Source organism: Lissotriton vulgaris, chromosome 3_1, assembly GCF_964263255.1.
Source record: "Lissotriton vulgaris chromosome 3_1, aLisVul1.2, whole genome shotgun sequence".
NCBI lineage: Eukaryota > Metazoa > Chordata > Amphibia > Caudata > Salamandridae > Lissotriton > Lissotriton vulgaris.
The window spans coordinates 818,212,129-818,227,644 of record NC_141689.1 but is presented as its reverse complement, the minus strand read 5'-3'; the positions used below and the strand labels follow the sequence as shown (position 1 = coordinate 818,227,644).

General features: G+C 50.1%; 1 protein-coding gene across 2 annotated transcripts in view; it reads right to left on the bottom strand.

Moving 5' to 3' along the window:
• Window positions 1–15,516, bottom strand: part of CDC42SE2 (CDC42 small effector 2) — a 362,860-nt gene that overhangs the window by 174,038 nt on the left and 173,306 nt on the right. For both annotated transcript variants that reach the window (XM_086961125.1, XM_086961126.1), the window contains exon 3: window positions 9,974–10,278. In XM_086961125.1, the coding sequence (XP_086817251.1) occupies window positions 9,974–10,027 (54 nt within the window). In that variant the 5' untranslated portion in view covers window positions 10,028–10,278. The remainder of the gene's footprint in view (window positions 1–9,973; window positions 10,279–15,516) is intronic.

Genomic DNA, 15,516 nt, shown 5'->3' with positions numbered 1-15,516 from the left:
TCTTCCCCTGGGGATTTCGCGCAGACCGGAAGGACAAGGTGTGGGGGTGGGATTAGAAGGGCAAGGGGTGGGGATTTGGGAGGGCTTAAAAGGTGTTGGAAGAGAAGGTTCAGCCTCTTCCGAACACCAAGCACCACCGGGGGGACTTTGGAAGAATTTTGTTATTTAGGTGGGTGGTGGGGGGCAGGGGCCGATTTGTCGATCGGCAGGGTGAGGTCTTTGTTTTATTATCGCGGTTTTGGTGTAGCGCTAGAACTTTACGGGGTTGGGGGCTATGGTACCCTTCAAGGGTCAGCTCTCTGTGGTGCGGGCTGAGCGGGCGGGGGGGGGCTGACTGTGGGCGGAGGGCGTATCGGGTGGTTGTAGGGCTGGCTAGGTAGGCGTGTGCTGGGGGCCGGCGTAGGTGCTGCTGCGGTCCGGCGCTAGTTTCGGTGGCTGTGGCACTGTGGGGTCGGCACACTGTTGTGGCGTCCGGCGGGTAGTGTGGGGAGGGAGGGCGGCAGCTCCTGTTTTCTTTATGCCGTTTCGCATTGCCCGCTTCCGTTCGTGTGGGCGGGGGGGTGGGCGGTTTGTGTCCAGAATTACCCGCACTGCGCGGGAGGCGGCCCCCTTGTCAGGCAGGGATCGCAACGCGGGTGATTAGGATGGCCGCGGGGGGATAGGAGGGGGGCAGCGGGCGGGTGGTGGCGTCTGTTTAAGAGCTCTGGCACCTTGCCCGGTATTTGATGCGAGCTGGCTGCCTGGACAGGGAGAACATGGAGCTGGGTCCTGCCGTTTCCTATTTTAATTTGGCCATGAGGTCGGCTGGACCCCGGGGGGCCCGGCGCGGGGGGGGCTGCTGCTGCACATAATTGAGGTGTAAGGGCCTCCTATCGCGGGCCTGCACCCCCTCCTTTTTGGGGGGAGGAGCGGAGTAGCACGTGTCGGGAGCCGGTGCAGAGGAGGGCCTGGGGGGTTTGTCGGTGCAGTCTCTTCCCCCGCGTACAGTGGACACGTGACAGCAGGAGTTGCTCCATGCCGGCTAGGGTGCAGGTCACCTCCGAAGGGTGACCAGGCTACTCATGGCAGGGGTTTTTGTGAGGGGAGCTGCGTGGAAGGCGGTTGGGGGACACAGAGGAGTTTTGGTGCTCTGTGAGTGAGGGTTAGGGACCGCCAAGCACGGCGCGAGGCCCGGTGGTGCTTGGGCCTCACCTGGTTGGAGCGACCTGGTTGGGGGGGGGGGGAACCAGGACCGGTATTGTTCCGGCAGATGGGGATGCCTGTAGGGCGCAATACGGGCTCCAGACGCTGGCCAGCAGCAGTAGGGGGTCCGCGGCGGCCTGCCCTCCATCGTGGGATCGCGCAGCTCGAGCATTGCAGCCTTTATGGAATTTTTTCACTGTTATGATTGCAGCCTTTATGGAATTTTTTCAATGTTATGATCCCAGTGTGTGGCAGTTGGCATGCGGCATGAAAGTCTGCTGATGAGGGAGGGTTTGCGGACATGGATGTGGGGGTATGCCGTGAGAATGGTGAGTGGGTTGGGGGGAGTGTAACATGCGGTGCGTACGAGGGGTTGAGTGGGGGTTGCTCGGGGGGGGGGGTCCAGTAATTAGTTTATTTTGTGTTGCTCCAGGAGACAGATACGGTTACAGGCGAGTAAGGGTGACGACGACGGCGGGAACATCAGCGACTGAACAGGAACAGGAGGTCTTGGATGGACTCTCAGGTACGGGTCTATGGTTGAGGGTAAAAGGGGAGCTGCGGGGGTCTCCGGCTGGGGGGCATCGAAAGGTGGTGGATGCAAGGGGATGCAGGTGCTGCTACAGCAGGCGGCTGGGGTACTGTTTGGGGGCAAGTGACGGGTGGACTTGGGACCGGACTGGGGACTGACGGAGCACACAGGTTGATGGATTGGAACGTGGGGTGACGGTGTTGAGCGTGGTTGACTTTCTCTGCCAGGAGTGCGGGCATTTGCAGACTGAGAGGAGCGCTTGGGGGCCTGAAGGGCCGACTGCCCAACAAACATTAATGGGTGGTATAAGCGGTGTCTGTTCTAGGTTTCTGAGCGGGTGCCATCAGGCTGGGGTTGACTTGCACAAGAGGAATTTGGACAATCCATTTGACAGGCAGGGGATCGAAGGGGCTGGGAAGCCCATCTCTGTGGTTCGAGGCTATGGGTCCATGGCGCTCAGTGTCGTAGGGAGATGAGCCGCGAGTCCGGCGCAGAGGCAGGTTTTCTTCTGGAAAAGGTTTTTTTTGCATGAGTCCAGGGACGCTGGAGCGAGAGTCTGGGCTGCAAGGGGGGGACGTGGACATGGATGGCTGACGCAAATGCTGCCGCTACGGCAGACTGGCAAATGAGTGGTAGGGCTTGAGGTTTGCGCTATTGGTGAGGCAGGTTCCGATGGATATACTGTTCCCGTTCAGTTAAGTACGGCTTTATATAGCGGTGGCTGGGTGTCAGGGCGCTCTGCACACAGGCGGTGACAAAATGGTGTGGCTGGGGGTGTGCAGCGAGTGAGATTTTTTGGGGGGCCTGAGGTGCACGTGGCTTTATAGCATGTCCGGTTTGTTAGCGGTACACAGGAGGGGGGGTGGGGGGGGTTGTAGGCTGGGTGTCTGGCCGGGGAATCTTTGCATGGGCGCACAGAGTGCGAGACTGAATGGTGCATTGGGTGTGTACGCGACAGGGTAGGTAGGGATGGTTTTTGGGATGTGTGGTGCGGGGAACCTGCACGCGGGGCAGTGGCGGAAAGACTCTGGTGCTGTGCTATTCTCATGAGTTACAGGGGTTCTGGAAGTGCATTAGTTTTCACCTGGAGGCGGGTTTACAGTGGTCAATATTGAGCAGCGGATGAATGGGTGACCGGCATTGTTGGCGTGCCCTGGGGGGTACATAATGGGGGCACCTGATTCCCAAGCAGGGCCACTTTGGTGCCTTGAGGCGTTTTGTGTGGTTGGTTTGTCTGGGTGTCTGGATTGGGGGTGGGTTTGGTGGTTACGGTTGGAGGGCAGTTTGTCACGGGCAACGAGATTGTGGTCTTAAGATTGAGGGCATAGGACTGGGGGTGTTTTCCAAAGGAGGAAGGTGGGGTTTTCGGATCTGCAGGTCGTTATGGGCTTTCACACGCAGGGCTGCATACAGTGGCGCATGGTTTGGGTGTTATGGGACTGTTGTAGCAGTGACAGATGGAGGACCTGGGGGATTAGAGGGGGAGCAGCTGCAGCAGTCGGGCTGCGGGTGTCCGTCAAGGTGTTTTCTGTGTTGACGGGGGACTGGACACTAGTCGACCGGGGCTGAGGGAATAAGGATACCATTCATGCAGGACTAATTATTCTTTTCTACTACAGGAGTTGGGAGTGGAGCAGGACCCCAGGCGGTCTCCTGGCGGGAGTGGCCCCCTTGCTACTGGGGCATGGTCTGTCGGAAGAGGCGAGCTAGCCAGTTGCACAAGGGCTGAAACATGATGAATAACTCTGAGGATGTATGGGGGTTTTTTCTTTGGCCTGGGCGTGTGATTTCATGTTATGTGGTAAAGAGTCGCCCCAATCTGAGGTTTCAGGTGGGAGTCAGACGTATGCTGGGATTAGTGGGGTATGGTTTACACGATGATACAGGGAAGGGGACATGGTGCAAGGAAGCAGGTACTGGAGGCAATGGGGGGCGCTGTGGTGAATTGGGGGCCTCGCAGCAGAATGAGTCGAAAGGGTACAAGGAGGGGAGTGGGGATTGCGCTGGGAGGGAGGCCACCGGCATGGATCGGGTCGGCACCTTCCGTGACAGTTACTGGTGCTTTTGGGGGAGGCCTGGGTGGTGGATGGTCGTTCACTGTGGGGAGGGGGGAGGAGGGGGCTCTTGTCATGAGCAAAGTTTTGGCCTAAGTCTTGCTGAGCGGTTTACGCGGGAGGAAGGCAGAAGGGTGGACTGGTCCTGCAAAGAGGGGGGGCAAGTGCCACATACAATATTTAGGTCTCATCGAATCTTATCTGTCTACAAAGGTGGCGAGCAAGAGGGTGGATGGTCGTCCATCGTTAAGGGGACATTTGGCACTAATAAGGTTTGGGCCCCAGCATCCTATCTATCAACATTGAAGGCAAGCAAAAGGGTGTGTGGTCGTTCCCCAATGAAGGGGCCCCTCGTAAACAAACGCACGTTGGGCCCCAGAACCTACTGTTACATTGGTTGCATGGAAAAGGTGGATGGTCGTTCACCGCGAAGGGGGCACTTGGCACAGGAGTGATTTTGGCCAGAATCCTTTCTGTTTACACAGGATGCAATCAAGAGTGTGTATGGTCGTTCACCAAGGAGGGGGTGCTTATTACAAGCAGAATTGGTCCGGAATAATCTTCTGTTACGCTGCATACCAGCAAAGGGTGGATGGTCGTTCACCGCGAGGGGGGCACTTGTACAAAAGTAGTTTCGGTCACATTTAATTCGCTATGTTCACAGTGAAGGCGGGCAAAAGGTGGATGGTCGTTTACCGCGAAGGGGGTACTTGGCACTAACAAGGTTTTGGCCCGGGAACCCCTTTTGTTTATGCTGGACGCCAGTAATGGGTGGATGGTCGTTCACCAGCCAAGGAGGCACTTGTTGCGAGCACAGTTGGCACGAGAATGTCTCTTATCGGTGTGCTCTGGGTGCATGCAGAGGTGGTGGATTGGTCGTTCACCACGGGGGGGGCACCTTTCGCAGACGAGGGGTAGTTTGCAATATGTGATGTGGTCACACGGTGGATAGTCGTTCAACGCATTGGGGGCACTGTCCCGGCCATGGTTGGCATGATGCAATGTGCCCGGTAAATGGGAGTACAGCACAGGTGGTGGATGGTCGTTCACCAGACGGGGGGGGACCTGCTGTCCTGACATGGTTTCGCCCGGCAAAGGTTTGGTTACACAGGGAACATGCAAAGTGGCATGGTCTGTCATGGAGAAGGGGGCACTCCAGACATGGGATTGCCTTGGATACGTTATTTGTTTGCGCAAGACGCATGGGGAAGTGGTGGCTGGTCGGCCACTGGACGCCGCAAGGTTGTGGATGCATTCGCGGCACAGGAACTTGGGGTTTCAAGTGATGCTGGGAACGTTGGCACCATTCGCGATGGACGGTTGTCCCATCAACAGTGAAGTATATAGTACGTACTTTAGGGTGGTGGATTGGTCGCCCACCGGGTGGCGCGGGGTCGGCAAGCAGGAGGCGAAAGGTGCCTGGGGGTGGGGCAGTGAACCGCCCTACGGGGGTTCCCTGGTTGGCGGTACTTTGGAGGGGTGGTTAGTCACATACGGGTGATCCACCCCTCGAGGGGGAGAACGGTACAGGGGTGACCGATAGCGGGTGCGGGAGGCAATGAAGGAAATTCAACAGAGGATGCTTGGAGGGAAAGTGAAGGTGAGAATGGGGAGAGGAAGGAGGTCACCGAGCGAATGGGGAAGAGTCAAACAGGTGAGATGGTTTTGAGAAGGAGGAATGGAGAATGAGTCGGCATGGGGTGGGGAAAGTAAAGTTATTGCATTTATGTACTATGTAATAAAGTCTAAAGGAGTGCAACCTTGTCCTAAAAAATGGCCTTTTACGCTTCAAGTAACAGCGTGGAGTGTGGTTCTTGCGCGATGCGGGCCCCAGGGGAAGTAAGGTCGCAGACCAGTCTTCCCCTGGGGATTTCGCACAGACCGGAAGGACAAGGTGTGGGGGTGGGATTAGAAGGGCAAGGGGTGGGGATTTGGGAGGGCTTAAAATGTGTTGGGAGAGGAGGTTCAGCCTCTTCCGAACACCAAGCACCACCGGGGGGACTTTAGAAGAATTTTGTCCACCCTCCCACCCTACAGGTCTTAAGTGATGGGCTTGGGAGTGGTTTGGGCCTGAGTGTGCCAGTTTAGGGCAGGTTGCAGGGCAGAGGCGTGGCGGTACTTTGGAGGGGTGGTGAGTCACATACGGGCGATCCACCCCTCGAGGGGGAGAACGGTACACGGGTGACTGATAGCGGGGCGCGGGAGGCAATGAAGGAAATTCAACCGAGGATGCTCGGAGGGCAAGTGAAGGTGAGAATGGGGAGAGGAAGGAGGTCACCGAGTGAATGGGTAAGAGTCAAACAGGTGAGATGGTTTTGAGAAGGAGGAATGGAGAATGAGTCGGCATGGGGTGGGGAAAGTAAAGTTATTGCATTTATGTACTATGTAATAAAGTCTAAAGGAGTGCAACCTTGTCCTAAAAAATGGCCTTTTACGCTTCAAGTAACAGCGTGGAGTGTGGTTCTTGCGCGATGCGGGCCCCAGGGGAAGTAAGGTCGCAGACCAGTCTTCCCCTGGGGATTTCGCACAGACCGGAAGGACAAGGTGTGGGGGTGGGATTAGAAGGGCAAGGGGTGGGGATTTGGGAGGGCTTAAAATGTGTTGGGAGAGGAGGTTCAGCCTCTTCCGAACACCAAGCACCACCGGGGGGACTTTAGAAGAATTTTGTCCACCCTCCCACCCTACAGGTCTTAAGTGATGGGCTTGGGAGTGGTTTGGGCCTGAGTGTGCCAGTTTAGGGCAGGTTGCAGGGCAGAGGCGTGGCAGTACTTTGGAGGGGTGGTGAGTCACATACGGGCGATCCACCCCTCGAGGGGGAGAATGGTACTCGGGAGACTGATAGCGGGGCGCTGGAGGCAATGAAGGAAATTCAACCGAGGATGCTCGGAGGGCAAGTGAAGGTGAGAATGGGGAGAGGAAGGAGGTCACAGAGTGAATGGGGAAGAGTCAAACAGGTGAGATGGTTTTGAGAAGGAGGAATGGAGAATGAGTCGGCATGGGGTGGGGAAAGTAAAGTTATTGCATTTATGTACTATGTAATAAAGTCTAAAGGAGTGCAACCTTGTCCTAATAAATTACCTGTTACGCTTCAAGTAACAACGTGGAGTGTGGTTCTTGCGCGACTGAGTGTGAGTGATGACGTGACTGACACACTGGGAGCTAGACATGCCGGCATGAGCACTTCTCCCCTTCTCAGCTAGGACGGCGTCCGTTCAAAGCACGGCCCGCGTTGATCACTTTACAAACACACAGGCTGGGGCTGCTGGGGTTTCCCCACACGAAGACGCCACCCTCTAGTGGATCTCGTCAGCAGTGTGAAACCAACTGCATGCCTAGCACTGCAGCTTCAAAGTAAACATTTGCTCGGTGTCACGCTAGATTAACACGTTTCATCTTTCAGCATCAGTCCCGGTTATCACAAAGCTCAATTATTCGCTTAACATCAACATGTGAAGGCCTTGTTATATATGAAATATCGATACACTGAGTAGCAGAAACGCTGCTTTCTTGTAGGACTGCTGCATTTGAGGATCCAATGGCAAAAGAGATGTAACATGCTCGACTGACATCAAAAGCCCTTACTTTCTGCCCAGGGGGAGGCGTTGTGCACTGTCCTGGGTTTTTGTTTATTCTGCATTCGTTTTCACCATTTAAGATCCCGGTTTGCACCGCAAGCACCAAAGCCAGGGGCCTGTGCCTTTCATTTCCGTGTAAAGGCACCCGGGGCCGGATGTGTTGAGTTTTTATATGTAGCGGTGCATGCCGCCTTCAGCGCTTCACGCCGCTTTGATATTATCTGATGCCACAGGACAGCCGCATTTCTGGTGACATCAATCCACGGAGGACACATTTATCTGTGTTCCACACTTGTTTAAACTTGCAGCCATTTATCTACCTCCCTTCCATTGTCATTGCTTCCTCACCCTTGTTGTGGCTTGCGTCCACCTACCAGAAATAGCTAGAAACAAGCATTGGCAAAGCCAATGTGTCTCGCAGATTTGAGAGCTATTGGTTTTGTCAAGGCCTTTTAGCCATGTAGTGCTGGGAGCCTCGCAAAGCGCTTTTTTTCATAGCGCTATAAAGCAGCCCAGTGCTATTTTTAAATAACTTTCAGCCGTGCAATGGGGTTGAAAGTTATGGGAAAAGCGCTATGAAGGCAGGGTTGTAGGGGGTAAAAGAGCATGAAAAGGTGGGTAATTGGGGGTAAAGCCCTTCAAGTCATTTATTATAGATGTCAGCGTGCATCATTACTGTGCCAAATGCCAGTTATGTTTTGTGAGCTGCAGAACTTAATCATTCCAGCAGCAAATACAAAAAACGTTTGTTCCGTATCTGTCAAAGCGCAATCTGATAAGTATCCTTGTCTCCCCAAAACTTGCTCTTCTCTTCTATTGTTGCATCGCCCATGTTTTGGGACCCCTCCAGTCTTAACATTTTATTTGAGAGTCCTTTCAGTAGAATTTCCAGCAGATAGCGATGTTACCTTTCTTAGAAACCTTGTTGCCTACCGGCTTTAAATCGACATTCTACAACGCAGTCGATAGTTTAGTAAATCAGAATTCCTGTGGACATCACTGTCATGGGCTTTAAGAACAATACGTTACTTTTGAAAATATACTGTAAAATGAAGCTGTATATATATATATGTTGTGACTGTGAGCCCACATACTATAAAATGAAGTTGGATATACACGTCGTGAGCATAGTAGAAGTATTGTCAAAGTGCGCTGTTCATAGTGCTTTAATGCAGCACAGCGCTATTTATTCATAACTTTCAGACATGGAGCAGGGCTAAAAGTAATGGGAAAAGCGCAAGGAAAATGAGTCTGGAAGGGGTAAAGATACATGGAAAATGGAAAAGTACCTGAATTACACCGTGATCAGCGGCAGGACACAAATTAAGGTAAATAAATCTGTGCTTGGTCCATGCTCTACAAAGCAACAAGTAGTGACGCCAAAGCGCCACCTGCTAATTAGGAGGCAGAAAAGATGTGTGTCATTTAAGCTTGCAAGTGAGAGCGCATGCGCTAGTGCTGGCTGATCATGCAAACTCGACCCTAAAAAGCACTATGACACTACGACGCAGCCAGCATTGACCGTGTGATACCGCTTTTAATTTTTGAGGTTGAGCATTTGAGATGTTTCAGCACCCAGGCGAATGTGCTGCATAGCTAAATACATATAAGGTCCCAAAGGTGGGACCAATTGCATTGCAAATGCTTGTTTCTTTTGGAATGGTTAACCCAAGGATTGAGGCACCTGCTTTGAACGACTGAGTGCAGCAACATACCACAACCGTTCTTATCGAACTAGATTGTCTTTGAAATAAAGTTCAGGAGTCACCCTAATGTTTGAAGAATCCTTATTGTGGATTTAACATTTCTCACTGGTGCCCCCAATCTCATATCAACCACAACTACACATCCAGCCATCAACCGTGCGCTAGCACCACTTTCCTCTACTCATTTTATTGTAAAAACGAATGTATTGTGTTAGGGATATTTTACATTTAGCCTTGTAACAGTGTGCCAGTACATAAGGGAAACAAGAACAGCGTACAACTATCTAAAAAGAACAATCACTGCGGCAGCCTTGAAGAGCAACCTTTCCTTTGTTGGGTCCACATAAAACTGTTCCTTTGGATAGGGCTGATCATTTGTGACTTTCACCTTTTTACACACCCTGATGTTACAAACGATATATAATGTAATAGCGTGGTGAAGATTACTTTACAATACACATATTTTTAGGGGAAGGGGAAAGAAGGCAGTTTACCATAAAGGTACTAAAGTAGAAGATTAGGAATGATACCTGCTGTTAACTAAACCTGGGGGGAAATGGTGCATTTTAAATTTCTTTCAGAATCGTTCAAAAGGGTGGCACAGATGGTGAGTTGGAAGCAGAAATTTTCCAGAATACTAATTCTGCATTTAAATTCTTGTACCAAAAGATCCTTTCAATTTGTCAGAGCAATTAAATCTATTAGCTATATTTACACTATGCACGATGAATTGCATAACAGAAATGTGCTACATTTTTGCCAACCTTAAAAAATAGGAAATACATATTTGCCATAACTGCCCAAAAAATGAAACACTACGGGTCTCACAGGCAGCGAGGGATGAGGTCAGGATTTATTTCACTTACGTTTCTGCAAATTGCCCTTAGAAAGATTTCTACAAATGCGTGCAGGAGTCATACTTACAGGCTGCGGCTGTTCTGCGATGCAGCAGTTGAAACACAACCAGAATTCACTCATTGTAAACTGTCTCACAGATCAACACGTGGAAGGAAATAAGTGAACTCTACGGGTCTGTTGGCAGATCCCGCGGAACAGACACTTTCCTCCAACTAATACTAAAAGGTTCCAGGACGTTGACGCCCCAAATGGGGACGTTTCTGGCTGCAACACTGGTGCTCAAAGGAGGACGTCTTCTTTTTCAAACAGTCGCTTTTGTTGCCAAAGTTCAGATGTGAAACCACCACACGATTTTTACTGTCGGTTAGGACCTGAAAATGAAACCAGAAAATCCGGAGTTATTGACCAACAAAATGGTGTGTTTAAATCAGAAGCTGTATGAAAAAATATAAAAGTGTAATTATCATTACTCAAGTGTTTTTCCCAGATTTGTTTACTTTCAATTTAAATGAACATAAAATTGTGCAGAGTTGTGCAAAGCTTTTTTTCATAACTTTTACTTACAGACCACAATGTATACTATGAAACTTTGCTAAGTTAATAAATTGTGAAAACTGGAAACAATGCAAATATTTAATGGTGTAAAGAAAACGTTCAGACAGCACTATCATAACTAGCTCACAGAAGCCAGGCCTCACCTAAACTCAGGGCCACTGGAATTCTGGGGCCAGAGAGGACCACATTATGCTGCATGGTTTCCTAGATATGAGACCGGAAAATGCAAATTATGCTGCATAACGCGCCACATTTTGTGATAGTAGGTTATAATTGTCACTTTTACACATGTGAACACTGCCTGGAATAAGATTTCATTTTATTAGTTCAACAGCAAAATACAGCAACATGCAACAGAAAAGTCAACAGTCAACCTTTGGGAAGTGCCCTTTGTTACACAGCAACATGCTTTGCTGCATTTTTAGTAACGTTTGAGCTAGAAACAAAATATTTTTTAGTAATCCATTATCTGTAGCGTAATTTACAGATTTACTGTGGGAATTGCGGCAAATCCATAATAATGCGAAAAACACTGGAGCCACAGAATCACATAATTCCAGTGGCCCTTGTCTACACCAAATCACAAATGCAATTCTAGGTCAGGACTGGAGGCGAGGATTATGCCTTCTTTCTTCACTTTAATAACATAGCAGCGTTAGGTTTAACAAAAGACTACATTTCCCATGAACCATAGGGGAAAAAAGTAGTCAGAAACAAACACATGGTAACAACCAATCCTCATCCAGGAAACCACTGTCCAATCAGGGGCCAGCCAGGCCAACATAGTCCATCGTTAGTGTTCTTTCCTCCTCTTTGCTGCTACGCAGCAAGATAAGTGCTCTTCAGTTTTTCTCCTAACTGTTTAGTGCTTGGTTTTGCATTATTGTGCTATTTTGGCCTCATTCCGGGCCCAGTGGGTTACCACTGTTGTTTCACTACAAGTTGTTATCGCGGTCTCATCACTAGGGAATACTACTATGATTATCAAGAGGAAGAAGACCCCTCGCTGACTTGCCTTGGGAGGACGCCTTTTATGAGGCGGTGGACACCTCCATTTACCGGGTGGTGGATAAGGCCATATCTCCTGTGGAAGACAGACTCTCCAATCAGATTCATCAGGCTTTTGCCCAGCTCTCTCAGCAGATTGCACCACCCCCACAGGCCCAAGCTGCTCCCCCGCAAGATCCCCTTAGCTGTCCGCCACCTAAACGCTCCCGTGAGGCAGGGGTGTATGTAGATGCCCTTGACCGCCTCAGGCAGGCCTTCCTCAATAGGCGTTCTGTAGCCCCCGCTGGGGTTCCCCCCTTCAGCTCCAGTACTTCCACCTGCTGATCAGGTTCCTCAACATGCCCACAATTAAGGAACTATTCTCCCTTTGACAATTTTGAGTAATTGATGATTTTTACAAGGAACCACAGTTATCAATCACAACAATTTTCCATATGCATATAGCATTACAACCCGCTGACTACAATTGTAACAGATGTTAATGAGCCTCTCCTCGTGTAACAGAACAGTGCTGAAGACAATAGACTAAGGTGGGTAGGTCCATTTAAGGATGAGTCTAGAATACTTTTAGATTGTTTGGTCCATGCATTGAGGGTGGAATGTACTAAATTAAACACAACAAAGACAAACAATGAAATGTTGGGGTATACAGTCTATATTGGTAGTTACTGGTCATCTGGCATTCAAATGGTTTAAGTGGAGCTCCAAACATTCTGATGTTCTAATTGAATTTAGTTCTTAACTGGAAGATGTAATTTAATAAAAATTGAAAAGGATGTTCCAGTGAGAAACAGGCGAGATGAGAGGTATTTAAAGTCATCTGTATTGTAAGAGTATGGGTTTTTAGTAGTGATATATTTTTGAGTGCTCTTCACTTTAAGTTAAGGCTTCATCCACTTCCCGGGTCAAGATTCTAACCAATGAGCCTCTCACCTCACCTTTCCCATCACGTTACAGTGTTTGGGAAAGGGTGGGGTGAAAGAGCAGAGACTAAAACCTTGAATCTGTAACTGTGCAGGTTTAAGGTTTTAGTTTCATACCCCAGACCTGGAAGCTGAAAGGAGTGTAAACAGGACCTGTAGCAGGGTAAGTAAAAAAGATTTTAAAATCTGTTTGCTGAGCAAGTGGGTAAGTGTGTTTCTCTGAATGACACCATGTCCATGATTTGTGTGTGGGGGGGTTGAGAGTGTGTGAATGTGTGTGGGGTAGGGTTGTGGGTGTGTGTGTGGGGGGGTTGTGGGTGTGAGTGTGTGTGTGTGTGTGGGGGGGGTAAGGTTGTGGGTGTGTGTGTGGGGGGGTTGTGGGTGTGTGTGGGGGGGTTGTGGGTGTGAGTGTGTGTGTGTGTGGGGGGATGATGGTGTGTGGGGGGGATGATGGTGTGTGGAGGGGCGATGGTGTGTGGAGGGGCGATGGTGTGTGGAGGGGCGATGGTGTGTGGAGGGGCGATGGTGTGTGGAGGGGCGATGGTGTGTGGAGGGGCGATGGTGTGTGGAGGGGCGATGGTGTGTGGAGGGGCGATGGTGTGTGGAGGGGCGATGGTGTGTGGAGGGGCGATGGTGTGTGGAGGGGCGATGGTGTGTGGAGGGGCGATGGTGTGTGGGGGGGGTGATGGTGTGTGGGGGGGTGATGGTGTGTGGGGGGGTGATGGTGTGTGGGGGGTGATGGTGTGTGGGGGGGTGATGGTGTGTGGGGGGTGATGGTGTGTGGGGGGGTGATGGTGTGTGGGGGGGTGATGGTGTGTGGGGGGGTGATGGTGTGTGGGGGGGTGATGGTGTGTGGGGGGGTGATGGTGTGTGGGGGGTGATGGTGTGTGGGGGGTGATGGTGTGTGGGGGGGTGATGGTGTGTGGGGGAGTTGTATGTGTGTGGTGGGGGATGTTGTGTGTGTGGGGGGGGGTGTTGTGTGTGTGTGTGTGTGTAGGGGTGTTGTGTGTGTGTGGGGGTGGTGTGAGGTGGTGTGTGTGTGTCGGTGTGTTGTGTGTGGGGGTGGTGGTGTGTGTGTCGGTGTGGTGTGGTGGTGTGTGTGTCGGTGTGGTGTGGGGGTGGGGGTGTGTGTGTGGGGGGGTGGTGGTGTGTGTGTGGGGTTGGTGGTAGTGTGTGTGTCTGTGTTAGAGGATCAGTGGTAGGAGTCAGTGAGTGATAATGGCCGAGAGGCACTGTGAGGGAGAATGACAGTGAGTTTAACTGTGAGAAAGAATGACTGAGTATAACTGAAGGATAATGACAGTAGTATAACTGTGAGGATTAGTTACTGTAAGTGAGATTGACAGTGTTACTGAGGGAGAATGACATTGAGTGTTATTGTGAGAGAATAACAGTGTTACAGTGAGTAAGGCCGCGAGAGTAACTGTCTGAGTGAGTCTGAATGAGTGGAACTGAGTAGGAAGGAGTGAGATGGGTTGAAACTAGGCAAGTCTGTGAGATTGAATGAATCCGAGGAAGATTGATTGACAATGAGAGAAAAGCAGTGGGAATAAGTGAGGCTGAGAAAGTCACAGTCTGAGAGAGTGAGAAATGAATGATGCTGAGTGAGTCAGAGTGAGTGGGACTAAGTTGAAACGAGTGAGGCTGAGTGAGACTGGGGTAATCAGAGTGAGGTTGACTGATAGGTGAGTCAGTGTAACATTGATTGAGTGAGAATGAATGAGACTGAGTGAGACCGATTTAGACTAACTGAGAAAGAGTGAGACTAAGTGAGGGAGTTAGACCGAGTGAGTCAGTCAGAGAGGGAACAAGTGTGCCCTCCTCCCCGAACATAATGAGTAGGCTCTCTTGCTCACTGGAATTTGAGCCAAAGATTACACCCACTACTTTTAAAAGGCCCTACATGGCCATCAATCATTTGTCAAATTATGTTAAAGCACAGACAACTAAATTACAAAACACAGAAAATGCCATCTTGACCACAGCCAAAGGTACCTCAGCCTTTACTTGGACACCTCCAGGTCCCACAAGACCCCTAGCACCTCTGGCGTACCCAGGGTTCCAAGTTAAGCCCAATCATCATCAACCTCTACATGAAACCCGCTAGGACTCTACTTACCAATAACAGAATCAAAATTTACCAATACACTAACACACACCTCCATTAGAAAACTTGATCCAATCCCGAAATCCAGTGCATCGGTCACTGCCAGCACCTAATTGAGACCTTGAGGTCCAGAACATACCTCACCCCACATAGACAGAATTCCTATTAGCCAAGAACAAAAAGCAAAACCTAGTCCAAACAAGAATAAAGAACATGAAACTGGAAGAATTTGAACCTCAACTTTCACTCACAGGATGATGAATTATGAGAGCACAACGGATTGAATAGCAAATTTTGAAGTTACTTTCTTGGAAGAATGATTTCAATTTCTTCAGAGGAGAGCACTTGTACCAGGGTATGGGTTTTCTTGCAAAGGTGTTCCTTGAAGGTCAGCTATATGTCCAGGGTGAATCTGAAACTTGGCTTTAGGTGAAATGTGCACGTGGGCAGTGCCTAGATCTCTCTTAGAGCCTTCCAGTGCACACTTCAGAACTAGAAAGATTAAATACTCTTCTAATTTCTCTGGGGACACTTTTTCTCTGGTTTTGTCATGCTGGTCGTTGTATCTAAACAAAGGTTTGTTTTAAGAGTACAGGACAAGCTGGTAAAGTTAGGATTTGAGCTTTTCAGAGGTAAGCAAGCAAAATAAGAAATTAAAGACACAAAGTCTTATGTGCCTAAGTGGATAAAACTTGTTTTACGCTAAAGTCATCACCAGTGATGGAGTGGGGATGGAGATTAAGTATTTGGCCTTTATGAGTTAAGTATGTGATGTATAAAGACTCAGAGGGCGGCTTTTATGAAGCTGTTGAAGTCTTGCCCAGCTGAGAGCAGCTAGACTAATGAGGAATGAAGAAGGGCTAATCGAGCAGGGGAAGTAGACAGAGTGGAGGAGGGAAAGAGGAGGGGAGGGTTAGAGACACGGCATGGCAAGAGGAGGGGGGAGGGTGGCAGGGACACAAACTGGTAGGCGAGTCAAAGCTAAGCCCAAAGTCCAGAAGCTGTGATCCCAGGGG